We start from the raw sequence: 27,628 nt of genomic DNA, 5'->3' as shown, positions 1-27,628 counted from the left end.
TGTCGACAAAAGCGACAGCTGTTTTTATTATCTATCAGCTCCGTATCAGAAGGATCGGGACCCTGTCGGTGATACCACTAATTATAATCTCCGATCGCCCCCTCATGATAGATGAAATAGGGTTGTTGGGACGTCAATTCCAAGCACCAAGAGCCAGGTGAGCTCTGTCTTGGCTCGCGACTTGATATGGATGGGGGACGGAAAGTGGGGCCATACTCGACAGGCTAGCCCTAGCTCCTGCCAGAAAAGAGCTATGCATCGTGACGTGAAAATTGATCCAATGCCTGTTAAAATCGTGGCGATAGTTCGATCATGAGAAACCCAGATCAATGATCATCGATCTTACGTTCGAAAACGACTTTTGAGGCAACCTTGGGGGTACATGTACATGCACCTTGTTAGGCCGTGCGAGCTGGAGTGCAACATGGCAAATACCATGGCATGTGAGATTTCGAATACCCTGAATTAAGACGGCTGTTAGTCGTTGACGGCTGAGAGCCGTGTGCGATGGTTGCATACTTGACCGGGTGTCCCTATCCGAAAGCAAGTCCATGGTCTCATGAGATCTCAAGCGGTCCAATCACTGATATCTGCCCAACGAATAGGCGGTTTCTGTGATGTAAACGAAATCCAGAAGGCAGGTATCAGCGCCACGATGCCATGCCAGCTAGAGAGATACACGCCTGTGCATTATGCATGGGGAGCATTCCAATTTTGAACCAAGGTACCTTCCGTGCCCTTTTAGAGGAAGCACTTTAGAAACTTCGTCAGCTTCGTGTATTTGCAATTGAAATGTCTTGTGACTCCCTGACTTCAACCCGCTGGGCAGCCATTGGGTAAACTTCGAATTCACAACAGCGGGGGTTCTCGGCTGAGCAGCAAAACTGCCTGTATGTCCTGTCGAGTCCCACAACAGATTGCATTTCAGGTTATATATCGTGTGCACATGCATCAATCCGGAAGAGTAGGATAGGTCGGGATAGGTTGCAGGAGATAAGCACCGCGACTATCACTCTCCCTGCGTTCGGGTTTTTGGCGGTGCGACCCTGCCCATGATTCGACGGGGAGTTTCCAGCAAACAGACCCAAGCTGCAAGGCGAGTTCACACCATGTTGGTCTGTACCCTAGTCTGGGGACGCTTCTGTACCCATGTCGTCGACGATGGAATTTGGGAATCGCTGCCAAATTGAGTTCAGCCATTTCCGTTCTGACGGCCAGTGCTGGGGACTCAACAGAAATGGGCTGGTTCGACAGATAATCATTCCAGCAGAGTTCTCCAGCCCGCCATGTCCATGCCCTGCCCCCCCAAAACGTGGCCCCTTCAGTCACAATCTCAAAAAGGGCAGTTTGCTTAGTATATAAGAAGGGCCTCATCCCCCACGTTCGTCAAATTTGAACTTTGATTTTTATTTTCCGAATCTCAGAAAGTCGACCTTCTCATCGCTGTCGAGTGTGATATATTGCATTTGAATCTGTCTGTGAGAAGAATTTGAAAGTGTTCATTGATCATAGAAGTGAAGCTGCTTTCATAGAAGACCTTCACTACTGTCCTCCTGACCTTGACCACCAAACGTGAGTTGCAAGTTTGATGTTTAGCTGTCTCTTTATCACAAACACCACCAACCAGTCCGCCAGCATCCGTCCTGCCATTGCTACCACCACATCAGTCAGAGTGATTCAAATCGGTTCTGTATCTCAGATAAGAGCTAGAAGTTGTGGGACATTTGGCGTACAATACCTTTTTTGTTCTTAGTTTCTCCGTTTCTCCAGTTGCTGTTACTGTTGCTGTTGCTGTTGCTGTTACCATTATTGGCATTGTCATCGTCATCATCGTTTTCGTTGTCGTTGTCGTTGTCGTTGTCGTTGTTTTATGGTTGTCATCCCTGTGCTTTAGTTCATTCGTTCAGTCCAGTCCAGTCCAGTCCAGTTGATAAATCCAATATCAAAGCTCGAATTACTAACAAGAACTCCCAGCGAGTGCGTTTTATTGTAGTTGAGAAAGCCCCGACCAGGCAACGCCGTCCAATCTGTGTTGTCGCCGCAAGTCTCAGACATCCTCGCAACACATCTGCATACCAAGCCCGCTCTGCATACACTTCGGCACCTCTCCCGTCATCCGTACCACCTACACACAACCTCTCCGAGCTACTAGCTACTATCAGCTATTCCTCCTATCCACTAGCTTCTAAAACTCTCCACGGACTATTATCTACCTACGTTACCACTATTACTTCAAGCCTCTTTTTAACCCAAAATGTGCAAATACGTTAAGAACTCGCATTCTTGTCAGCATAAGTCTTACAGGCTTACCGATACCTGTCAATATGCTCTTTCCTCCTCACCAGGAAGCTGCGGCAGAATGTGTGTCGTCGACCGCAAATATGTCAGAGATACTTGCGAGGACTGCACTCGTAAGCGTGCTCAGCTCGATTACGGATACATTAACACCAAGATTGATGGCTGGATGAGAGGTCTCGAGAAGGAAGAATTCGTTGAGCGAGTCGGTTTGGCTGCTTAAGTCGAATTTTATCACTCTACCTCCTTCGATATGAAACCAAATATCCTATTATCTGAGGACTCGAAAGATACTCGGATGATCAAGATCGTAATTCGTTTTTTTATTTATTTCGGAACTCACAGCCTGCACCCATTCTCACGAACCGCCTCGATGGCTTGCTTTTACGACTGTCAGTTTGACTTCATCCCCTGCAGCTTCTTACGGCATTCGATCATTCTTTAAATTCGATACTCAGCACCTTGGCGTTATGACGGGCATGATTTCTTTTTTAGTTTTTCGGTTTTTTTTAACTCTCCTCGGGCAGATGTTCTACCATCTTTCTTTTCTTTTCTTTACGGCCGCAGGATCACCGGCTGGGTCCTCCTATGATTCGTTCTTCTGGGATCCTGCATTTCACGGCGTCACTGCATCTTTTGAGTTAGGTTTCTGTCTTTTATGTCGATGAGGTGGTTGTTCGTTCTTCTTGCTGGTTATTCGTTATGACTAGCCAGTTTCTTCCGTCTATGCTGTTTGTTCTCTCCATCCCGCCTATATTGTCGAGCGGTCCTACAGGGCCTTTTTTTATGGTCCTGCTTTCGATTTTGGTACAGCTGCATGGGTGCTTGCTTTTATTTTTTTTATTTTTTATCTTCATCTTCACCTGGCGTCTGTTTCTGGAGATCATGTTCGTTATCACATGCACACGGTACCAGTTACGCATGTCAATGGAGTTCCTGGGAGGGTTTCTTGTCTTCTTCATTTCAAGCTTCCTTTCCTTTTTCTTAGCAATGAGACATTCACGAGTCCAAGTATTGTGTTCTGGTCGTCCTTCTGTTCCCTTATTTCCTACTCCACTTTCTATTTCCTTTTAATAGGTGGATTCCGGGCTCGATGTATACACAGTCTAGCCGTCTCCTTCGCCTGTTGGCGCCTTCGTCTCCAGGGTTCTTCTTCCCATAGCTATACCTATTCATGTAGCTAGCAAATCCATTTTATTTCCTTATAACATTTTATCTATCCCATTTTTTAAACCTCTACTTTTTCTAAATTACAAAAATAAATCCCAGTATTCGAAACTAGCCCGCGGTTAGTATAGTAAATACCTTCCATACCTAATGCATCTTCGCGATCGAACAAAATGACGATTATCTTTGTGACTGAAGTTGATTTTCTACCTATACCAGTGTCGTCAAATTTATAGAAAAGTTCGAATGCAGCGATCGATAAACCCGGGGGTCTGATTGAAACTTAGCCAATGACTACTACTAGTAGGCCGAGTATGATGATGTATAATGTTTCTCCTCATATACCCTTTTGCTAGGGATCTAGTGGCAAACTAGGCGATGACTCTAATTATCTTATCAAGATACCAAGCCTCCCCAGATCGATCCGATCGTTCCTTATGACCCGAATGTTTCCGCCCGCCCGCATTGTCGCCAACCGAGCGACAGCCGCAAGAACAGCCAGCTAGGCTACGGATCCGGTCTGCGAGGTGTTGCGTTTTATGTGTTGTCGCTAGCTCGTGCATGTGCCAGTCTCGTAACCAACATGTGTGTTGTGGTGGACTGTGGCTTTTTTCTCATGTGTTGCGAGAGTGTCTATAGCCACCAGTGCGGATCAAGCTATCTGGAGGATAGCCCGGGTGGCGTCGTAGTCTCGAGACCAGATCAACATCAGGATGGTTCATCTCCAGCTGCTTTTGCTACTGGCCACCACGTTATCCCAGACTTCGCGCTTCGATAAAGCTTCATCGGTGATTCCTGCTTTGAAGTGCTGCCCGTTCGTATGCATCCCGGCCCACTAAAATACGACTAGTAGCTCAGCTCAGGTTGCGAGCGATGTTACCCTCAATGATGAGACGAACGATGTTTATATTAGGGGTCATTATCCGAGCAAACCGGATACCCCAGTCCGGATTGTGGGTATGCAAGTACCCTCATCTCGAATTGTTCGCCTTCCGAAAGGAGGAAATATATTGGCTAACTGATCGGATTAACCCATACCATCGGCGCATTCTTTAATATAAGAAGGGCCCAGCTTGGAGCAATATTAATTCAGAATGCAGAAGGCACATTTTCGGCCTAAATCCTGATTCAGGTCCGTGCCGCATCAAGCTGCGAGTTTTGTGGTCTTGTCGGCTGTTCCTGCAGTACTCCTCGACTTCATTTTGGTCCCAGAATGTGAGCTTCCAGCTATGACCTTACAAGGTTCCTGTCTCAAAGCACCCCGCCTGACCTGATGTTCTGATCTAAATGACGCCAAAATGACCCGGTTTGTAAGGGCGGGATGGTTGGTGGGTTCCCTCGCCAGCTAGCTAGCCACGGCTCCAGCCTCCTTTGTCCATTGCTCACCGCCTTTCTCAGTTTAGGGTCTGATTCCGTTGCTGGCTGTGATTTTGTTGTTGTTGCCAAAGATGTTTCGTTCCCCCCTTCGGAAGCTTCGAATGATATTTCTGCAAGACCTCCGGTTCAATGCAAAGAATCAAATGATTATCTGCATAGGTACTCCGTATGTAGATACATTTGTACTTACATGCAACTATGAAGGGCCTTCCAGGGTCGACAGGCTTCAGAAGATCGTCGGGTAAACCTTTCGGCCCGGGTAAAGCAGAGACCGATTCATCTAATTAGATGAAGAATTCAATCTTCGAAATTAACTGACTTGCCCTTCGAGAAGCCATTCTTGGGAGCTAGTGGTTATTGGGAGCTGCAGGGATTTTCCCGCTGCTTGAAGGAAGCTACATCTAGTATCTCCACTAATGGGTCCCGGACGAGGAATCTGACACAAAGGAGCCTTTTCGCTGCCTTTTACCCCTGCTGACCTGCCTAGTTACAGTGCATGGAGAGGCTTGTCAGAAGCATCTTGTGCTGTCGTTTTCTCCATTTTATTGCTCAAAAGACGCAGCAGCTAATCTTCGTCTCATCAGATGAGAAGGCAGAACATGATTTCGCATTTTTTTGTGGTGTTTTCGTTCGACGCATGAGAGAAACGAGGTAGAAACAATTGCCTCACATGGTAAAACTGAAGAAAGAGGGAGGGAAAAAAAAAAAAAAACCGTGCTGGATGTGAAGTTCCGTTTCCTTTGCTAGAGCTGCTACACGTCGCCAGGTTTAGTAGATTGGGCGATCGCGACTTACAGCTCTAATTTCATAAAGGAAATATGGGGGGTTGGTTCTTTCTCTCTTCCAGCATCAGTTTTCATGATGCCGAGGTGCTGCCCAATATTCGAACCCATCCATTCCAGTTAATATTCCGCTTACTTACCCACATCTCTGCAGCCACTTTTATCAAAATTTTGGATTTCGATCGCCGCCATCCATTACAAGGTTCGCCCTGGTCGCAGCATCGAATTATCTGTCTCTGAGGGAAGCTAAATGGTCGGTGCAGCGCATGTAACAGACCTTGAAATCAATAATCAATACACCACAAGCAAATATAGCTGCTAATAATACGACTAAACGGACAGACGAAGCTGCATGATTGATCCCCAAGTTTGGTTGCCTTTCTCCTTGGATCGCCTCATTCTTTGCATGAAGCAAGCAGCTCCGTTAGCTCGAAACGCAGCTGGTCGAGCTTGTGGTCTCATTTGTGTCTACATTGGATTCTTAGAATTCAAGCTTCTCCGGTGACCTTTCCCGCCTTTGGGGTAGCTCCTCACAAACAAGCTGAGACCTTCATCGCTTTCTGCCTGTTTGAGGTAAAGTTCGGTTACAGGCAGACCTCAAGCTATCCTTTTAGTTGAACCTCTGCTCCCATTGAGTTTTCAAGGTTAAGTTGCAGGTACCAGAGTTTTGCAGGCCCGCACAACCTTCTACCCTTGTACTTGTACACTCCATTTTTTTTTCCTTCTGAAAAAGCTGGCGAAGGTTTTTCTTTTCTTTTCTTTTCTTTTCTTTAATTTTTTTCTTCCTGATATGCGACTGGGTAACTAGTGGTCTGCGGATATCTCTCGCGGCCACCCTTTGCTCTCTGTCTTTGCTTGCAGACAAGCTAAGAAGCTCTGCTCAAGCCAACATAACCTCATTCCCGGTCTCATCTCTTTCGTTCTTTTTCTCATCCTGCTTTTCCCCCCTCTTCCCCCCCTCAGCTCAAAGCTCAAGTTTCTCTGAGTTTTCGGTTACCTTTCGGATTCCAAACGGGACACTGACCCATTAACAAGTACCAATTATTGTTTGCTTCAGTCACATTTCTTTCGTTCTTACAAGCAATCGATTCAATTCCCGCATTAGTCGCTACCGGCTTTCCGAAGACCAGCAAACGGCTTCCCATTCATCCGCTCAAGAAAACAACCAACAGCTCCCTCTTCCCTTTCCCTTTCTTTCCTATTCTACTTGGTCATTTCTGGCAGCAAAATTCAATATCTGGAGCAGCAACATACCTTTTTCCTCATCTATTCCGTGTGGCTGTTTATTCTCCGAGGAAAAGTGGGATTTGGGATTTGGGATAGCTGCTCAACCCTTGTTTATCCTGCTTTGGTGTCCTTTCGTTCGTTCCTCTTTTTCTTTCTTCATATCGCCTCTGAGGTTTAAACTCTCGTGAACAAGCAATATCTTAGCTCAAGCTTCCGTCTTGGGGGGATTGCTCTTTTATCTGTCTATCTTCCCTCTATTTACTTTCCTATCAGACCACATAAATTTCGTGCTTACACTCAGTCCTACTCTTTCATATCCACAGTTTCCAGCAGCAAGTAGGGACCGCCACTACCACTACTACTACCCAAGGAGATCTCGAGAGGAGGGGAACAAAAGGCTGCATTGTTTGTTTGATCATTGTGAGCTGGAGCATTTACTCGGGTACTTTGGCCCAGGTGTGGGATAGCACATAGCAACCAACAAACAAGAAGGAAGCAAGGGACGTTTTTGGCCAATCTAACAAGGAATCCATCCGCCCAAGCTTGGAGCCCGGTTCTGGTTTTTCTGATCTCGATCCCGACTGAACAGCGGTCTGCCTGCAAGTTAATTCTTTAACTCACCGTACCGCCTGCTAAATTTATTTTCCCTCTTCCGCCGACCGAGTTTTACGGATCCCCCTCCAACCCCCGGCGGGAAGAATTGACACAGAACTACTACTACATCTTACCTAAATAACTTGCCCTCGCGGAGTCGAATCAGTTCCTCCGTTTGCAGCGACACCCCCAGCCAGTTCAGCATTCCATGTTCCCGTCACCGACAACACATCTCGTCCTTTCTGCTGCTTCTTGAGCTTAGCTCAGCCGCTCCTGTAACCCCCAATACCGTCGATTTAGCTTTGGAACCTGAAGGCTAGCTCTTCGGAACCGCAACAACGGCTAGCAAGATCGCAATCCACTCCTTGTTGGAGCAATATAGTGCGAAGATGATGTCTAGGACTACATCCGCGGAACCTCATGTGGCAGGTGGCCCCGTAGATCCAGATGGCGAAGTTATCTGCCCGCTTATCCGACCGGACGGTCGCAGGTGTCTTAAAAAATGCACCGGAGTGAGTTCCCAAATTGTCGTAAATGAGAAAGCTGAAAGTATTCTTTGTTTCTTGCTCGTTGATTGCTAACTAGAGCTCTTTTTTTCAATCTCACAGGAGAGGAGATATCGTTCGATGCAGGAACATATTCGTCGTGCCCATCCCGACGACTATGTGCCCAGGCTATCGGCAACGAAGGATAGCTTCGATAGAATGGTCAGAAATGCTGCATTGAATGCCACCACAGCAAATATCTTAACATCACTACCGAATGGAGGAATGGGAGGCCCGCCCAGCCCTGGTCGAGGACGAAACCTTCAACCTGGGGGTGGAGAGGAAAGAGCTAAGAGCACCGGTTGGAGTAAGTTTGTTCGAGGTGCAGATTGGAGTTTTCCTGTTGCTTAAAACTACCCAATACAATTGATGACATACTTATACTTTGTTGCACAGGATTTGAAGACAACAGCTTTGAAACTCGAGTTGAGGACCTTACTCCTCCTTCTACGAATTCCGATGTGGATATGTCGAGTGCCAACACTTCTCTGAACTCAATGAGTATGGGTAGAACTGGTGCACCCTTTTCGAGCTTTGGAAGCGAAGTCTCGCAGGTGAGCTCGCAAGAAAGAAAAAATCGATCTCTCCCCTGGTTGGAGCTAACATATCCTGCCATTCAACAGCCACCACCACTCCCAAAGCCTTTACAAACTACTATTGCTAGGAAACGGAAGAATAATTCCTCCATTGATAATACTCGTCGTCACCATACATTCCACCCTTCTTCTGTATCAACACTACAGGGCCTCGAGCCTCTTCACATTCCCCATCCGCCATCCCGTCAGCGAAAGCGGCTCCCGATCATGAGCTCGCCCCACCTGTCACGTCAGAACACACCAATGTCATACGAACCTAGTAGTGCCGCCACCGGAAATGAATCCGACCCTGACCGCACCTTGGAGCACGATGATCTTGTTCGACCTGCCTCTTCCACTATCAGTGGAGATGATGAAGCTCGAACCCGCTGGGATGAGCTCGTTTTTGTTGCTTCACAGGCTCCTGAATTCCTAAATCAGCCACCCCCAGCAGCGTTTGGTTACAGTGGAAACACGCTTACCAAATCTCGTTCAATGGCTGATCTTGAACACCGGGTCCGGACCACCAATATCACCCCACCAATGTCGGACCGTCGTGATACCCCGCCTGATTCGGGAACATTTGAGAAGATGCAAATTCCGAATTTCAGTAGGTCGGTTTCCCCACGAGCATCCACAGGCATGCTCAATTCGAACAAAATGGAGACGGATTTCCCAGAAGGTGCCCAATTGAGCAGTTTGAATACTCTCAATAAAGCTGGTGGTCCGTATAGTCCACAGATCACAATTACATACACTCCAAAAGTTGAGTGTAGCGGCTGCGGCCTTTTGACTGCTATGAGTGAAGCTATGGCTTGTTCTGAGTGCATTGCCGGATTGTGCCGCAGCTGCGTCAGGAAGGGAAGCGATGGATATGCAGATGGTGATGAGGCCCATGGAACTTGCCCAAGTTGCGGAGGATTGGATACCAAGTTCAAGGCTGTCCGCATGCGCATTCGGTGATTGGTTCGCTACTACTATATATCAAAAAATTCGACGAATAACAACTCGATACACGCTCCTTTTCCCGACAGAATCTAGCATCCTTTCAGAACGGCCTCGATATGTTTGATATAGCGGAAACCAATACTCCAATATCTATCGTATACGAAATCGACTAGCAAACCACGACTTACTGTAATATATAGGGCTTTCAGTACGCCCAAAAGTTAACCCTTCGACTTTGGTTTTGTTCTTTGCTTTTGGTGCGATTCTCAATTCGTCTCATTGTCTTAACATCCTACCTTTTTCTTATTTCTTTATCTTTTTCCCTTAAAGTCTCTTTATTTCTTTCCGCTGTTTTTCATCTCAAATTTATCATTTCTGCTCTCTCTTTCCTCGTTCCCTCTCTTTTTAGTATCTTTACATGCAGTGTTGGATATTTATCCCTACATAATTTTCCGTGGGTGCGACTAATGCTTCCTGAACTCTATCTCCTTCTCCATATATCACCAAAACAACTCCACTATCATAACGGCCTTCTGTTCTTCTCGCAGTTTTTCCTATATATTATTTGCAAGCTTTTTTCTCTCTACCGCGCAAAGTCAGCTTGATTTCATTTGCTATTTACCCGTTTCTATCATTCCTCTCCCTCCTTTATTCTGTTTAACGGTCTGAAACTCTTTGCTGCAAGTTTTTGGTTTATTTTTTGCCTCGTTAGTCCATATTTTTTTATTTTTTTTTGTTTGGAAAACATCGGAGTGCGATAAGGGGCGTTCTATGATTGAAAGGTTATGTCTACTAACTACTATCTTCGACCTTTTTGTCTTTTTAACTCGTTGACGTTGAACTTTTCCGCCTTTCTTTTTTTTCTTCTGCTACTACTTCTCTTGTACATATTTATATATCATGCCAGTGGAGTCTAATTGGACGACGCTCCGTGTGGACCTGCAGCTGATTGGAAAAAAATATATATGGGTGCCTAGTGGGATTCTACTAGGTACCTCTATTGCATTCGATCACTTCTTTCGGGGAAAAAATAATCTGTGTGGTGATGTAGGGATTAGTTGCTGGCTAACACAAAATGGATAGAAATACTTGGTATGTTTTGGGTGCTAAGTGTAACAGGCATGCCCTAGTAAGATCAATTGCTTAATTCTGATGTTCCATATATTTATAAGTCAATTATCCAAGCTGGTAATATTTGGTACCAATTGTCATAACTAGAATTTCCACTTTTTCCTCATCCAAGACTTCGCTAAACGGCTCGTTAACAGCTACTTATAACATGTCCATTTCACTTTTCCCTTCCTTCATTTCTTCCTGTAGACTGAAGCTGGTATATCTACATGACAATAACACTCCTGTATCTGACTTTCCCGTTGTCGACAATGTCATAAGCCTCTTGAATCTTATCTAATGGGAACTTCTGAATGATACAATTAACCCCGAATTCCTTGGCGAAGTCGATGGCTTCCTCGGAATCGATTGAAGAGCCTGCAGGCCACCCTCTGACGGCGTGTTGCTGGGTGATGAGTGCAGTACTGTCGAATGGGGCGGAACCGACAACTATTGGTGTATATATCATATCAGTATTATCCCAATTGTCTTTCTTTACTACGCTTTTGAAGGCTGGTGATCATATAGATTTTAAACTTACTAGCAAGCACCAACAAAGTACCACCTTTAGCCAATCCGCCTTGCAATTTAGATGTCAAATCGGGACTGTTCGCGGTAATAACAATACAATCGGCACCACCCAATTTCCTCAATTGTTCAGCATTTTCCTCTGGAGAGCCGTAAATGTACGATTTAGCCCCAAGCTTCAACGACTCTTCTTTCTTAGCTTCGTTACGACCAATCGCAACGACTTTGTAGCCCATATTTGCGGCGTATTGGATAGCAAGATGTCCTAGACCGCCAACTCCGGCGATGGCGACTGTACCACCGTGACGGACGTTCATATTTCGAAGGCCGTTGAAAACTGTGACGCCGGCGCAGAGGATTGGAGCATAGGCTGCTGGGTCGACATCTTTGGGGATTGATACTACGGCTTCACGACGAAGGAGGACGTATTGAGCCACTATACACCATCATAGTAGAGTACTAATTAGCTTTGCTGGGTTGCTCATTATAATATGGGGGGTTTTTATGAGGCGGAATTGGAGGAACATACACCCTCCCCACATAGTAACACCATTGATGGCCTCGTTCTCGCAGAGTAGGAATTGACCACGTTTGCATTGGGTACAGAATTGGCAGTGACCACCGTGCCAGCCTCCACCGACTCTATCGCCAATCTTCCAGTGGTCTTCAGTTTCGGGAATAGCGGCAACTTCGCCGATGATTTCGTGGCCGGAGACGTGTGGGCTATATAAATTTCGATTGATTCGAGGTTAGGTTAACATGTCCCACCTTTCGATAAAATAGGATAGATCTATAGAGATATGTTTATATAGCTTTCAAACATACAATTGGGCGCCGACATGGCCGTTTAGAATATGGACGTCAGATCCACAAATACCCGATGCGATAACCTTAACCAGAACTTGTCCGTGGGTTGGTGGTTTGAGAGGGACGTCCTTCAGCGTGAATTTTACAGGCGATTCTTCACCGGGTTTTGCACCGTAGGTTTGGGTGTGACCGGGCTGGTCGACGACTGCGGCTTTGAAAGTTGATGGGAGTGAAGAGGACATGATGATTGGTATTGAATGTAGAAACTTCAAGTGATTCTGAAGTTAATGAGCTTATGAGGAGGTATTGCGGATTGCGTTGATTTTGTGGTCAATTGGATCGTCCGGAATAGGAAGTCGATCTTTCGAAGTTGGTTACACGATAGCTGTTGAATCGTTGAATTTGAAGCGGATGTAGATGATGGAAGTTGAGATAAAGACGGGGAGCTTTCAGCTTATTTATACATCTACCTACTGACTCTACAATGCGGGAGCTTACTCCCCTATCTCTACTACTTCCTGGTTGAGAGCTACTTTTTTTCTTCCTTTCTAAGCTTTTTTGGCTTTGTCACTCTCACATGCATATCCAATGGGAAGTAAAGTGTCATTAACGGGAAGATAGTAGGTGATGTCACTGGGAATGTTATGTCAGCTAGGAGGTGCATAAAGCATCCCACCCGCGTTAGTGCATGGAGCTTACTTTGTTAATCCCGACGCGGGTCAACCGCGTGTGTATGACCAACATCTACCATACAAAATTAAAAAAATAACCGTACGCAATAGATATCGATTTATAGAGTGTAGTGCTAATCGCATGGAAGGTTTTTTTTGAGGAGGCAAACATAATACGGCATGTAACTGCCGTAATCCCTGTTATATTTCCCTTTATCAATCTTAGAAGAGTCTAATACTTATTCTGTTTTGCATGAAACGTTGTATTATATTATAGTTAAAGCTATATACTCCGTGTTTTTTGAATTCATCCGCGGTCCGTGTTCAAACGTAGCTACCGATTATAGCTTAGGACCCTTGTAGATATTGTAGGTTCTATGCATTTCGGGTTCTCTAGGCTGTCGTTGAGCTCACAGGGACTCGGAGCGTCGAGCTCGGGGTTGCAGACGCTTGGATCTTTCGACTGGTTTCTGCATCTTTCAAGCGGGCGCCTGTTGGAGCTGGTTTCGTACCCAGTTAGAGCTAATATTTTATCATACTCGACGGTTCTTAACATGGTTACACAGGAACGCATATGTTGTAAATTAGCGTCCTGTAACGAGCTTTTGGGCAGTCATAGTCTCATTGAAGATCTTTACTTCATCTAATACCAACTTATAAGCCTAGTCGACAGTATATCAATCGAAGCTGCAAGAATATTCGAGTTCTGTCTTCGTTTTATTTTTTTGCGGGGTAGCACATTATCGATATCAATACAGTTACCCTTGTTCCGGGTTTCCCATTAAAGTAGGGACGATATCGAAAGAACCAAGGTACCGAAATAACCAAGGCTATTGATTACTGATAATAACGGAACTCTCTCACCTACAGCCTACCCGTCTGATATGCTTTGTGGTATAGACATAGGGACTATTAATATTTTCTTTGAGGTTCCGAGCTACTGATATCGCTTAGTTTCGATAATTTAAAGTGAAACCTGCATTGAATTAGTACATTAGTGTCGGACTTCCTCGGTCTTCCATATAATATGTGCTTTTTATTGTCGGATTAGTCAGGTGTCTTTGCATCGTGGTTGACGCCGCATTTTGTTCTAACTATCTTGAAGTTTTGGTGGTCCATGTGGGATTTGCCAAGCGGAGTTCTGTTAAAATCTTACTTTGAGATTGATATCGATTGGAGGAGTAAGTGAGAGCTCTGATGCGATGATACTGTTAACATGTTAACTGGATTACATATGCATTGTATATGTGTACTATTGAATTCCTTTTTTCTATCTTTTGAATTCATGAAGTCGTAGATGTTCACTGGCTTGTAATGCGAAAGTTAATGTTCCGTTGTCTCAGCGCCAAAATTCTCTTCAAGTTGTGGTATCTTCAAACGGGAGGACTTAAATCCCGAAGGCAACGTTTCGTTCCCACTCTGCCCAATCGATAATCGATCTTGATGATTCCTAAGAATTAGGGCTTTCCTAGAGGTTTATCCGAGTGGGTCGCCTATTCCTATAGTTGGTTCCGAAGGCCTCGCCGTGTGAGAGTTTAACGTTTAGTAATTCGTGGACATTATGGAAATATGGAGATGAGTAACCCATATGCATATATGATACGCATGGAGATTGGGGTTATGGAGCTAGCTAGTTTACCGGCAGCGCCCGAAAAGCTTGTCCAATCGTCGGCACAGCCGAGAAACCAAGACTGGCATGTTAAATCCATCCTAAATCCGTTTGCGATATTTTGCAACATTTTACACACAAATTTGAAAAACTGTTTTGAAACGATCGATATATATCAAAGAATTTCGTGGCCTGGAAGTAAATAGGGAGCTCCTGAGTAGTCGCCTTGCAGTCTTCCCCTAGAGTTCATCACTCTTCTCCCTATTAGCATTTTTTTCTCTGCTGAAGTTTTAGAACCATAGGCCCATTGCATAGGCCAGCCCAACGACGAAGAAATTTAAATAGAACAACAGGTAACGGTCCCAAAACGTCGAGACAGCGAGCCTTGGAGAAAAAGCCATGGTATAAGCTAGAGATTTGGATCTTGAGTTCACCTCATATGCTCTTCTTGTGAGGCGACGCAGAAAAAAATTAGATTCACATGCGATGGTTTGGGGAGCACAAGAATTGGTTTTCAACCATTTCCCGTTAATTGCATTCCGGAAATCTAGCTAGAAAAGGGCTCGTAGAAGCTGTTGGTGTAAGGATTATTAAGGGGATGAATCTTATATTGAGGTGAGTACAATTGTCCATCCGACGCTTCGGCTTACGAAACTAATCGATGACTTGTGGGCTTTATAAGTCCCTAGTTGATACTCCCGCCCGAATCGTAGTAAAGGCTGTACTGGCGCTCAAAGCCCTAGGTGAGTCCATCGAACTTCGATCCTTAAATTAATCCGTGATGGAAATTTGAGGTATTGATAGTATATTACAGGCGGCGACTTACCTTGGTTGATGGGGATATATAGTATACTTGGTATTGCGCTGGAAAATGCTCTTGTCAAAAGTCTAGAGACATTATTGGTCTGCATATCGGTTGGTTCTGATGTTCTTTACTAGTTTTGTTCACAGAAAGTTTACCCTTCCTATGCAATTGTTCTGATAAAACCCTTCAAAATAGGTTACCAAATATTCGTATACTGATCACCGGGGTCAATAGTAACCGAGGCGCTATAGTTATATACTAAATACTTGTGTGTATATCAGCTATTTGAGTAGCTGAGTATGCAAGTAAGTGGCCAGTGGTACCCAAATCTATCAATTGAAACACGGTAAATTTGATTTGCTTGCGAGCTAGCTAGCTAGCAGCTCTAAAACGTGGCGTGCGTGTGCATGACATGCAGCCTGTCTTTCAGCTTGTACTATGGCCTAGTGCAGGGCGAGTCTGCCTTCGGCCTTGAAAACCCGAGCTAATTGGCCAAGTGAAATCATTACGAAGTGCGAAACGGATCAGCTTGTAGACTGGCTCCGTGGTACATGCATGGCTAGTCGTTTCGCGATATCGATATTTACCACAAGAAGGACTTGTGGAAGTCTCTTTCCCAAAGAAATTCCCATTGGATGCGTGACGAGACTTTTGTTTGATTAAAATTTGATAATGGGTACGCTACGAGTTGGTGGTATATTGGCGTTATAACTAGGTTCCGGGATCCCAGGGGCCTCAAGGTCAAAATAAACCTTAGAACCAATGAAAAAAAAACTTGATTGTAACAAAAGTCCCGATACGCGTATACGGACCCAGTACTGTCAATAAAAAGAAAGGATCTTGTGTGTCGGACCTGCCGACTGCATAGGTAACACTAGATTGAGGAAATGTACTTCCAAAACTCGAAAAGAACTAAATTATAAACTAAACGTCTTAGGATCTTCAGGCACTAGTTGAACCGAAGCACCGTCCTGCGGGCTCTATCAATCTAACTGAATCCCTTCATAGTTAGGTTTGTATCAAACGAACCCCTCTATTTTAGCGGCCTTCGGCGGATGTTGTATCGGTAACTCAACGTCGGTCCCCGTGGAGTCCCTCTTCTCATATTCAACATACCCAATACGAATCGACGCTGTTGACATGTTTTTGCCATACGGGGACTGAGGGCTGACTGGAGACTGAGGATCGGAATGAACATGAATATGTGTTTTACCAGCCGCGGACCGGATTTTTGTCCCAGCGGACCCGCTACTGTTACCACCTGTTCGTTTGAACATGGATTTGATATCTGATGCCCCGCTGCTCCCATATGAGAGGAGCTTGGGGATATGTTTCATGAGAAGGGCGCGAAGAGCTGGGGCGCTGCTACATATTAGAGCTAGGTTAAGTTCGATGCTAAGTTGGAGTTTGTAAGCTTTGGTCCCATAATTAACGATATTGGTATAATATTGGGTGGATACTTACATTCCCCACGCAATTATCGGCAAAATAGAGTCTTTGCCATCGATCCCGAATCTAATAGAATTCTGTACGGCTTCTAGGCGAATGGCAGCAGCCACACACGCGCTGCGATTAACTAATATTAGCAACCGTTTAAGTCTAAATCTAAGGTTTTGAGACTTACATTCCACCAAACCCGAAGGTAAAAAATGCGATAATCCTCTCTCGAGGATACAACTGTAACCTCCACACCAACGGCATAGGAATCACCCATACCAAAGCATCGGTGATAATATTGACAATACCAGTACCCAGGATGGCCTTAAGAGTATGCACTTCACATTTCAGAGTCAGGTCAAACTCTGAGTCCCAGAAGTTTACCTTATGACATTGGAACAAGAAGGCAAAGAAACCACCCAATGCGTTCCCGATAGATATGAAACCAGTGACTAAGACGGCTGTACGAAGCGCGTTCCAGGTTGATAGTTGGTAATAGAAGATCAAGAGGGCGAGTTTGATAGATAGAACGACCATTGGGTAAGCTGTCATTCCGACGTTATAAGCCTATGCCAACATTTTAGTACTATTTTCAATAACCTAGCTTTAGAAGATACTTAAGTTGGCGCTTAAGAGACTTACAATTGACTGTTGTTTAATCTGGAAGTATGACCGATCACACCAACTAGCCATATCACCACCCACGAGACTAGCATGAACACCATATGCACCCCATGCGACTATTAAGAACTAGACATACCATTTAGCTAGAGCGAAAAGAAAAACGCAATTACAGAGTATTACACGCCTACAGCTCAACTTACATATGAAATTAAAGCAACCCAATCAAAGTTCTGGATCCTCCCAAGCAAAGACCATCTTGACCACAGCCTTAATGACATTACCACGGTACTGAGAATCGTAAAGACGATAAACAAAGGCAAAACTGATCCGGTAGAACGCGGATGTGGCGCTAACGGTAATAGCTCCGCTGCGAACGCCGTTTCATTGAATGGCGCAAAATTCATGGCCATGACGTCGTATGTTTTAATGTCCCAACCATAGTAGCTTGCTACTTGATCATCTGTAATATTTGGATAGTCAATATAGAGTTGCGCAAGTGCTTTTACGGCTTCACTTGTGTGTTCGTGGGTAAAACGTGGCGAAGAAGAGCCCCAGTAGTAACAAGTGAGCGTGATGTAGAATATATCACTTTGGGTGAGAGGTTCGGCCATGGCGACCCTGATTCAGGCTGTTAGAGCAATAAGGCGCCTTCCAAAGGAAATACTAAATGGAGGCTAGATCCAGACGGAAAAGAAGGGAATCCCGAAAGAAATTTGGGCAATGAATGGTCAGGAGCGACCCGTCCTTTTGACGGGAAGAATCGGCGAAAGCGATTATATATCCCAAATTCGTGCGCATACTATCGATTGCCGCTCATTTCCTCTGGTGGTTGAGAAAGTAAACCCAATCTTCGCGAAGTTAAGTGGGGTGTCTATCCTCGTTGGAGGAGAACCTGGTTGAAGTGTGGTAGGCGATAGATTGCCATCAAGGGTCGGTCTGAGTGCAATGTGGTATAACGCAATTTTTGCGAAATCTTTGTTATCAGTTGAAGCTTCCTAGGCATCGCTATGCATTGTACTTACATGGCATGCCGATAGGTATAGATAAGTGGAGACATCATATGTGGAGGAGCATTGACGGGAAAAGATCGGAGGCTTGGAAGACTTGCAGAAAACTGAGGGTCGACTGGTCGCGCATTCGCAAACCTCGTTATCAAAAAGTAGGACCGGACCTGCATATCATCGAAAACGTCAACGGCCTTGATTTCTGCGAGGTTGCAACGTCGTGCATACGAATTGCATGTAGAAATTAATATAATGACTAGGTTCTTTTGTTTCGTACAACGTGGCTTACAATTTTGAAGGGAAATTTTCGCATTAACCAGTTTCAATTTGATCAGGGCTGGGTCTAGAAAATGCCAAAGCAGAGGTGAGCGACCCCTAGCCCTAGACTACAGAAACTGGTTATTTTATGGTTAAACACATCGTATGGTCGACTCCATGGTGAGACAGACTAATTCGAGATTATCCCAGCTTCTTGCATCCTATAAGTCGGCACATGGTATGAACATTTCAATGGAACTGGTTGCAACCTGCGAGCTAGTCAACCATCATTTCGCAGGTTCTAACCAAATCGAGTAATGCGGAACATACCTGGATCGTAGCAACCGATGATGCAGGTTTGAAAAGGCGACCATAGAAGGGTGCTCTTTTTCTACCGTTCTCACCGAATTACCCTGTTTAGGAAGTTGGTAATGCAGCTCTGATCTACAACACGGTTTTTGACTACAAGTTGTTTTGGTTTAAGCTTGATGATATCGGGGAATGGGCTTGTTTAGTAGGTACATCCTGTAAGATAAAATAATAAAACTGCAGTGCTACGTTATAGAGGTTTCTGGTGTATACTATATATCTAGCCCACGTAATACACCGAGCTTGTGTTCTAAAACTGCAGGTGACCCGCCCTCTTCGTTATTAAACTTTCGATCGCCATATCCGCATGAAGCGAAATATGCGAGCATGCCCTGGTCGACATAGTCTTGACATGCTGTGTCTTGGATGATTCCGTTTGGCTACAAGCGAAAGCCTAGTTCCCCCAATTCTTCGTTTCTTCGTATCTTTCATACTGTTTCGATAAAATATATACATTGGATTGTATTGTACCAGGTCGATCGGAATGCGAATAGCCATATGGTACTTTCCATCACAAGTCGTTCCAGCCGCTATTGCAGTGCCGATACCACGCTAGGTCTTGCTTGTTTCTCTAAGTATTAACGAGTTTAGGAGAATGATCACCGATATAAATTTCCTAAATGCCGGTTTAAGTATCTTATAGAGTTTGAGGGGACTCGAGATCTGGCCATGGCAGCTTGCAGTTGGAAGCGGTCGCAAGACTACCTTGAGGCCTAACACACCGACCCAAAATACCACACATTCTGCCTTAGACAACATGAGTTATTAAGAGAGCTTATAGAGTCTTCGTGTTCATTTTAAGTTCACGCCACTATTTTGCAATATTTTGGCTGTGGGTAAAGTTACAATTTATGGAAGTGTCATGGAAGTGTCACTGTGGTGTTTTTGACTAAAAATTTGAGACTTTTATACTGTCTACGTTAATATCTGATATATATGGCGAGGAGCTGCATGTGCAGGGGAAATCTTGCAGGCCGCTGCGTAACGTATCGAGGCTCCATACACGGGTTTGGGTGCCTATCTATCTTGTGGTCATCATGGCGACGTCCCTACTGCTAATTATACCCGAAATCAAGGTAAAAACATGGCACCCCAAATGTCCCTGTGTGTAATTAAATATCGCAGGCGGTCCATCCTCATCGGTCATCGCCTCTTCCTCGCTTCGCAGCGACATATGGGCGGCGTCACCCATCGTCCACGTTTCTCGCTCATTGGCCGCTGCGACGGCTTTATCTCAAACAGTTGTGATAAGGCTAGTTTTAAGTCTGACAGAAAAGTGGATTAAAGGAGTAAAACAAGCCGGTTGGTCATAATGTTGGATCATATACTACATCACGCCCACATATAGGTAATATCTACCAAAGTCAACCATGGGTGCTAAATCCGAATTTGTAAAAAGCTTGCGAGCAGGCTCCTTCTATGATCGACATTTACTGTACTAAGTATGCCGCGGCGCCGAGATGGCTATAAGAGGTTAAAGACCGCCTTCCTGATTGCCCTGTTACAGTGTCCTGGGCTTCGCTGGATTGCAACTCGACCGATATCTGAGATACTCAGAGGGCCTGCTATAAATCATTTTTATAGATAAATATTCGAAATGAGCTTTCTATTATTTTCGCTTGTCTTCCTCGCATCTGTTGTTGCTGAAGCCCGCGCACTCACTTGTCCTGTCTGGGCAGGCCAGATCTGCGGCTATAAAAAACGCTCTGGTTTCGAAATCCTCAAGCGTTCTCCAGACTACTCGCTTCTTAACAGTGGATTGGTCAAGCGTGACGGTCCTGTCGCTGGCAGCGACCCCACAGCTACTACCTATCTTTACGCCACTCTTCCACAATGGGCTGCTCTTCCTGGATCTTCGTGTGGCTATGTTTACCAGAGTAACGGCGGCACAACGACAGCTATCTGCCCTGTAGGGTTTAAGTGCCAATGCCAACCGAGTGGGGATTTATGCGTTACAACGGCCGCGCCAGATGGATGCGCACAGTTTGATCCCGGCACAGTGTATGATACTTGTACCGTGAGGTGGACGACAACTATTACGGATGTGGCGTCTGCATTTGGACAGTGTGGAGGGTTTACGGAGTCCTCTGTTATCGCGGGCAGTGGTATGTATACACGATATATATATGCGAAGTTTTCGCGTACGTACAGGAAACTTGTTATATTAATATACTAATATCAATATCGGTATAGCATGGACGACCGCAACCATGTGCCCCCAAGGCTATGGCTGCGCCTGTCGAAACTTCTGGTACAGCCAGTGTCTTCCCACCACCTCCTACGCTTTAACTTGTCCACCCGCGATTCGCTACTGGGCTTGTGCAAGCACCCTTACGCCAGGCGCAACAGGCCGCTATCGTCAATGCGGCGGTATCTGTTGGGACCTCCTCGGATCCGCAAAAGGATGTGATGCCGGCGACTCCTGTTGGACAAAAACCTCAGATGGATACGAAGCGCCTGGTCAATATGCCATGTGTGGACCTACTCGACCAAATAATGAACCTTACTGGCAAGCTATGCCGCAGAGCCTGTGTTATCCTACGCCATATACGTATACACCTGGAGATGCACCTTTGTGCGGCGGCGGGAATGGGAATACGGCACAGGGCGGCGAAGAGAGTGGTCCACAGACACTGTGGGGACAATGCGGTGGGTCAAATTATGATGGTCCGTCGGATTGTCCGGATGGATCGGTGTGTGAATATCAGAATCAGTGGTTTTCACAGTGTGTAGCTGGGAGTAGGAAGGTCAAGAAATCGGCTACCCCTGCTCAGAATGTTAGAGCAGTTGTTACACCGGTTAGAAAGCTGACGCAAAGAGATTTGCTAGGACCGCCTAGACCGGGGATGAAGCCGCGGATGTATAAGTAAGCTGATTGTAAGATGTATTTTGAATGCAGTGTTACGTTGTGTATATAATAGCTGGTCTAAGTGGTACATACTGTGTGAATAACTATAATTTATATCAGCGCTGCAGCACGGACCTCTAGTAGGCGGTAGGCGACGTGGTTGGTTATAGTTATCCTTGTCTAGATGTTTGAGTACTCGATTACGTATGAATATTCGAATTCGTATATACGCTAAAGCCAATGTAATTCCAATGGCGTTATTTATCGTAAATCAGATGTATATCCTTTCTAAGGTTCTATAGGACGGAGATTTTTGATCAATGGTATCAATAATCCCAATTATTATCTTATGTCATAATTATCCCGCCACCGGGTATTGATCTGTCATTACTATTAACTAAGGAATAGTCAGGTACCCGCCAGTTACGTAACATGCTCGCTCTCAATCCCAATCATAAACCCGCCGTACAAACAAACTACTAACTCCAACTCCGCCAAATGCTTCTTTCCCTATCGTTGGTGGCTAGTTACAGCTTTGCAACAGATATATTTTGCGCCCCTCAATTGGAATTTAAGATGGAGGAACGGTTTCAAAAGCGGCCTCGGCGATCTTTGGCTGGAACTCGAACTTCTCCTTCATGTAGACCTCGGCGGCGACATTGAATTTATCGGCACCCTCGAGGAGGGCCGTGCGGACGACGTAGTTGTCAGCATTGACAGTCTGTGTAACACACGAGATAGCGTTAGAATACACGTTTTGTAGATACGAAGGTACTGGATTAGTAGGCTTACCTGATAGTGCCATGGGTGTGAAGTGCACTTTGGGCAGTAGAAACATTGAACATCGTTGCCGGAGTCACCCTTGTAGGTGTAGACGTTTGGCTGAGTCTCGCTGGTGATCTTGCAGTTGTCCTTTGGAACAATTAGGTTGAGGGTGTATTCACCACCACCGATGAGCTTGCAGGCGCTGCAGTGGCAGAGGATGTGGACCTAATTGCAATTTAGTTTCCCATAGATCGCGATATTGAGCTAGACCTAGGAATAGAGGTCTTACAGGAGTTTCTTCGGTAGTGATCTCCCATTGGAGGCCCCCGCAGTGACACTTTCCGGCAGTAGTAACCATTGTGATGATTTGTAGGGGTTTATTAAAACAGAAATCGGTAAAAAGGTAAGTTTTGGAGGTATGTTTGTTCGAGTACTGCTAGATTGATGTGTGTATGGATGTGAAGATAAAGTTACAGGATGGGCGGGTTCTAGCAAAGCTTATATAGCTCGAGGGAGTTTGCCGGCTCCAGACATTGTCCCATCAAGATTAACGATTACATCCACAAAAGTAAGCTCCAGAGCTACCCCATGCAACTAATCACTAGGTGATCCCTCCTAGCTTACTAGCTACCAAGTTCGAAAACTTCCTCATAGTGCCGAAGTAGAAAAAAAAAATATATAAAAAAAGATTAAAGCAAAGCTGAGCTAGATCGGTATGTGCGGACGGTTTTAGGATCCTGGCGGCACAAGCGTGGGTAGAAAGTCACACCGACGCTTTCGCCGGGTACTGAGCTATGTCCGAAACTAATAAAATTTGCAGGGAGGTACGATAACTTTAAAAGAAATGGGTAATTGATGATATAAGAGATACTAGGTACCCCCATTCGTTTTTTTCTGAGATTGAGCGGCCAGAACAATTCTCAGTTGCATGTCGGCTTCACATTCTATTATTTGTTTTTAAAAAAAAATGCACCTTTACCGAGCCAAACAATTGTGGGGACATCTGCGTCATTAGCCTAGGTCGAAGGAATTTCCCGGAAAGTGCGGGGGAAAGCTAGCTTGCAGTAGCTCTTCAATGATGGCATTACCTAGTTGAATAGGTAGACTTGAAAATGCATACCCGCCGGCGACTTTCGAATCTCCGGGTAGAACGATGTTTTCCCTGCAAAATATCGTATTGTCTTTTGATATCAATTGTGATTTCGATATTGTGTTTGGCGGGAAGGTTCATTATCACCCGTCGCCAGCTATCAGACCAGAAATGGGCATTTTGAACCGGGCATTTGTTGCACTTTCACATAACAGGCAAATCCAAGCGGATCGATGAGATAATAATCACTAGATGGCGCAGACAAGTTCATCCGATGTTGGCGGATTTAAGGCCCGCATTGTTGTGTCGGTGTCTCGTTGGGAAGGTGTCCCGGCAGATAAGAATACGCTTGTAAGGTTGCCCTGTACGAATACTAGTCCCTCAGAAGAAGCTCTCTTTAGTCAGGTAAATGAAGTAGGATCTTATCAAAAAAATCTTCTTCGGCCCTGCCAGAAAATCTCTTTGTAAGCCCTTCGGCCCATACATACATACAACTTACCTTACTAATATCTTTGTTCGAGAACGCAAAGCTGACGTCTGCATCCAACTTGATCTTGTGGATTCGGACTGCAATTGAAGGTTCTGTTTCAAGTGTGGTCACGGTCAAGAACCGTGTTGCATTGTTGAAGATGGGACGTCGTACGAACCAGGCCTCCGGTGTTACACCTAGGACCCTTACGAGACCAGATCCGGGTTTTCCGTGATGAATATTCGGAAATTCTAAAGAGCCGCTGCGAATTTATATTTAGATTTTTACTGGGAGTCGAAGTCAGTTAAGATTGTATTTCCGCATTCTTTGGTGAACTAAAGGGCCTCGAGGCGGTGCCGGTTTGAACGTTTCAGAGTTTGGACAAGTGCAAGGGTGCCGTTAGTTCGGCCCACTACGACATACGGTACCGTATAAGTATGATAACCTGCAATTCAAAGGGAGTACACTATAGAGTATGTCCCCATAGCCGTACAGGATCTTGAGATTTAAGTCGTTCCTCTATATAAGTTTCTGGGAGCGAAATGAATGTGGGGCCCTTACCGATAAGGGGCGAAATGCAAGGCGAAACATGACCCGAACGAATAAATTTTCCTTGAAGAATAATGATATCAAGCGTTTGGGGCTTCCAACAAAACTATATTATATCATCCTGATCCATGGCAATGCATCCGTCATCTCCATATTGATCCGATATCCCTGAGCAACTTGCGACTAGAGTCGGGGATGAAAAAACTTTTCGGCACCGATGTACTCCGTCGAAACTAATGTTGCCCCTGAGCGACCAATAGTCATACTCATTTTAATAGTTTGAATATAGAAAATTAAGCTGATATTCGGCTATGTATATAAGTACATAGCTTGAAGTGAATATATGTATTGGGACAATATAGGAGGCTCAATTAAAATAGGTCAATGTCGAGACTCGATGTTCAGCTAATTGATTCCTTTCGAAATATTTGGCTCACCTAGTACCTTTAACCGATTCTAGCGTTACGCGTATACAAAACATAAGTCCGAGTATTGCCCGATAAATTGTCATTTTGGGTACGCTTTCATCTTGTATTTTCGAGATCCGATCCTCGGCAGATGGTTGCAACGTTGTTAGGGTTATCAAGATTGTTTGCAGTCCGGTTCTCAGGTTTCCGTTGATGACAAATCATCTTAGGCTAATGAACACACGGGATGCAAGATCAAGTTTGGCTATCTTGGAGTGGATAGAAAATCTCTCTTAGAAGCTTAGGGTCAGGCATAAGATGAAGTATTATGCTTACAGTAATTGGGGTTTTCTTACATAACATGAATAATAAGTAATGTGGATTCGACTAGGTAAACACCGTGCATGTTGGCATGCTCTGTATTACCCCATCCAAGGGCTATAACCACAAGCCACATAGTCAATATATCTGGTCTCAAACGGGATAATTGACACGGTAACGAACCATATTTCGTCAGGCGAGAGCTCTTACCGAGATCTTTGGCGGATTTAGAATTGAGGTCTTGAATTGTTCGTAGTTTCTATGCCGTCGTGTCCTATATTTGCTACCTCCAAGACTTCGGCTGCTTTACTTATCCCCTTCCGACTGTTGGTACCTGGTTTTCTATAGAGGCGGAGCCCGTGCAAGAATCCGTATTATAATTAAGTCCTAGATTTAAACCGCCAGGATAAGATGCATCGATGTGGACGTGATCCCGTCAATTGCTGAGCGACTGGAAGTAATATCGTCGAAGTCGCAATGCATTTCTTCAGCCCTAAATGCGGGCTGGGCTGACAACTAATATTCTATGGAAGGTCTCCTGGTTTATTAAGCTAGGGCTCCATGCCATAGCATGCCGGCAACTAGTTTTGACTTAATTAGCGAGCGTCTCTCACAGGAAGTTTACTTAATTGATTGACCATTACTTACGTGCAGTGCAAATAGTAAATATCTCATGTAAGTCTGTATGTATGTATAATAATCTGGGGGTTATATGAGACGAAAGATATTTTTGGCTACACAATGTGAACAGCCCGGTGGCCATGGCTGGTCAAGGTAGGCTCAGCCTCAAGATCATGAGGTCTTGGCCCCTGTGTTGAACTCGAACTTCGACCGCACCAAAACCTCGGAACATGTTCCGTCGCGAGAATTCGAACCACAACTGCAATGCGCATGCGCAAATTAATTGGATGTCGGCGGGGGGCATACACTCCACGCGAGTCAAGCTTGCAATATGTCGAGATCGAGAGATGCAACCAGAACCGCATGAGGGCCATGCCAATGAAGACCTTGACGGTGGCAGCTTCAACAGCGTTTGCAGCATATGCCACTGCACCCTTGCATGCATGAGAGCCAGAAGTCGCGAGGGCGGTCGAGTCGCTAAATCAGAATTCCAAATCCCAAGCGGAATTACATCAGCCACGGTCCAACCACTAAATATCGAACAAACTGTGCAGCGGCCCATTGCGCCCAAGTTAACTTCGCTTTGCACCTTCCATTATCCCTCGCTCGGGCTGCTGCGCGAGGTCTCTTTTTCGACAACTTCAACCGAAAAGAGGACTGCTTGCTTGGCACAGACCTAGGGCTCGCCTCCTATTCATTTTAGCGCGGTTCAATGAAATGCAGAAACGGACAAGCTTGTCGGTCGATCTACCATTGTCTGGGATCGTGGCTCCTGGAAGGAGGGGGTCTGCAGGCGAGCTGGTACATGTTCTCGGAAACGCCCTCGTGATCGTTCCCGGCTCCCATGCCTTTCCTGGTCCTGGCTGTTCCTAAACGTTGGAACTCGAGATGTCTATCCTGTACTCAACTTATATCTCCATACCCTCTCTCGCTGCTTTCTGGATCGGCGGTTGTATTCAACATTACGTTCCAAATACCGGCTCTGACATTCCAATCCCCTACATCTGTTTTCCAATCCCCTACATCTGTTTGAAAAACTAAAAGCACACAATCGATTCTCTCCCCACAGGCACACGTAGGAATTAAGGTAAGCAACCCTCCCGCCCCAAACGGATCCCTTCAATTAGTTTCATAAGGCGTTTTCCTGTGAGCTGTTACAACCACTTTCTTTCAATTATCATCATGAGCATGCACATGCTAACTTCACTCTACCAACTTCAGTAAGCCTGTCTCGTAATACGAGACCTAATGAAAACTACAAGTTCCAATTTTGGAGTCTTACCAGTTCACTGCACAGTGAATTTATAAAATCCAAGGGAACTGCCGAATTCTTTTACGTTTCAAACTCCCAGCCGGCGTTGCAGGGAACCCGTGCTGAAAAGATGGCAGTTCGGCAACAGACTTGGGGGCCGAGTCCCTCTTCAGCCACAGATCCCTATTCTCGCCTGCGCGAATACAATATATCGCCAGTGTCTCCCGTGGGGAATGCAAGCCATTCAAGAAGCCCGAATGCGAGACCTTTGCTTTCTAATCATTCATCTCATGGTAAGTGTGGGGAATATTATAACCTATTGATATCACCCCGAGCCTTTCCCGGTCCTTTTCACTGTTCATCATATCAATCATACTCCCTTTCTCTTCAACCTACTTTCAAAAGATAATATCGAACTATAACTTGGTCAAAATCAAACAATGCTAAACTGATTCACTATAGGAAGTCGCGGCATGAGTGTTTCTAATATATCTTCCCCTCAATCTGGTACGCCAATAATTTTACCCCATGGATATTTACCATACGGCGGAGAGCGACGGCACTCATACTCAAG

General features: G+C 45.2%; 8 protein-coding genes across 8 annotated transcripts; 4 read left to right on the top strand and 4 right to left on the bottom strand.

The window, feature by feature from the left end:
* Positions 1 to 2,254: 2,254 nt before the first annotated feature.
* On the top strand, positions 2,255 to 2,518 carry AOL_s00188g324 (uncharacterized protein; the record flags this gene model as incomplete). The annotated part of the gene is made up of 1 exon (XM_011128572.1): positions 2,255 to 2,518. The coding sequence occupies one exon, from the start codon at positions 2,255 to 2,257 to the stop codon at positions 2,516 to 2,518; it is 264 nt and encodes an 87-aa protein (XP_011126874.1).
* Positions 2,519 to 3,752: 1,234 nt separating this feature from the next.
* AOL_s00188g323 (uncharacterized protein) lies at positions 3,753 to 4,240 on the top strand (the record flags this gene model as incomplete). The annotated part of the gene is made up of 2 exons (XM_011128571.1): positions 3,753 to 3,774; positions 3,864 to 4,240. The coding sequence occupies 2 exons, from the start codon at positions 3,753 to 3,755 to the stop codon at positions 4,238 to 4,240; spliced, it is 399 nt and encodes a 132-aa protein (XP_011126873.1).
* A 3,591-nt stretch (positions 4,241 to 7,831) lies between these two features.
* AOL_s00188g322 (uncharacterized protein) lies at positions 7,832 to 9,525 on the top strand (the record flags this gene model as incomplete). Its single annotated transcript, XM_011128570.1, has 4 exons — positions 7,832 to 7,954; positions 8,051 to 8,294; positions 8,384 to 8,541; positions 8,611 to 9,525. The coding sequence occupies 4 exons, from the start codon at positions 7,832 to 7,834 to the stop codon at positions 9,523 to 9,525; spliced, it is 1,440 nt and encodes a 479-aa protein (XP_011126872.1).
* Positions 9,526 to 10,846: 1,321 nt separating this feature from the next.
* AOL_s00188g321 (uncharacterized protein) lies at positions 10,847 to 12,197 on the bottom strand (the record flags this gene model as incomplete). Its single annotated transcript, XM_011128569.1, has 4 exons — positions 10,847 to 11,070; positions 11,162 to 11,584; positions 11,678 to 11,871; positions 11,974 to 12,197. The coding sequence occupies 4 exons, from the start codon at positions 12,195 to 12,197 to the stop codon at positions 10,847 to 10,849; spliced, it is 1,065 nt and encodes a 354-aa protein (XP_011126871.1).
* Positions 12,198 to 16,059: 3,862 nt separating this feature from the next.
* AOL_s00188g320 (uncharacterized protein) lies at positions 16,060 to 17,712 on the bottom strand (the record flags this gene model as incomplete). Its single annotated transcript, XM_011128568.1, has 5 exons — positions 16,060 to 16,435; positions 16,505 to 16,606; positions 16,665 to 17,044; positions 17,120 to 17,227; positions 17,302 to 17,712. The coding sequence occupies 5 exons, from the start codon at positions 17,710 to 17,712 to the stop codon at positions 16,060 to 16,062; spliced, it is 1,377 nt and encodes a 458-aa protein (XP_011126870.1).
* Positions 17,713 to 20,329: 2,617 nt separating this feature from the next.
* On the top strand, positions 20,330 to 21,602 carry AOL_s00188g319 (uncharacterized protein; the record flags this gene model as incomplete). The annotated part of the gene is made up of 2 exons (XM_011128567.1): positions 20,330 to 20,837; positions 20,926 to 21,602. 2 exons carry the CDS (start codon positions 20,330 to 20,332, stop codon positions 21,600 to 21,602), a joined length of 1,185 nt encoding a protein of 394 aa, XP_011126869.1.
* A 549-nt stretch (positions 21,603 to 22,151) lies between these two features.
* AOL_s00188g318 (uncharacterized protein) lies at positions 22,152 to 22,703 on the bottom strand (the record flags this gene model as incomplete). Its single annotated transcript, XM_011128566.1, has 3 exons — positions 22,152 to 22,301; positions 22,373 to 22,570; positions 22,635 to 22,703. 3 exons carry the CDS (start codon positions 22,701 to 22,703, stop codon positions 22,152 to 22,154), a joined length of 417 nt encoding a protein of 138 aa, XP_011126868.1.
* A 3,212-nt stretch (positions 22,704 to 25,915) lies between these two features.
* AOL_s00188g317 (uncharacterized protein) lies at positions 25,916 to 26,500 on the bottom strand (the record flags this gene model as incomplete). Its single annotated transcript, XM_011128565.1, has 3 exons — positions 25,916 to 26,279; positions 26,350 to 26,416; positions 26,479 to 26,500. 3 exons carry the CDS (start codon positions 26,498 to 26,500, stop codon positions 25,916 to 25,918), a joined length of 453 nt encoding a protein of 150 aa, XP_011126867.1.
* Between the last annotated feature and the right edge of the window lie 1,128 nt (positions 26,501 to 27,628).

The sequence above is a fragment of the Orbilia oligospora genome (assembly GCF_000225545.1).
Source record: "Orbilia oligospora ATCC 24927 unplaced genomic scaffold scaffold00188, whole genome shotgun sequence".
NCBI classification, from domain to species: Eukaryota; Fungi; Ascomycota; class Orbiliomycetes; order Orbiliales; family Orbiliaceae; genus Orbilia; species Orbilia oligospora.
Note: the sequence above shows the minus strand (reverse complement) of the source record. Positions and strands in the feature narration are given on the sequence as shown.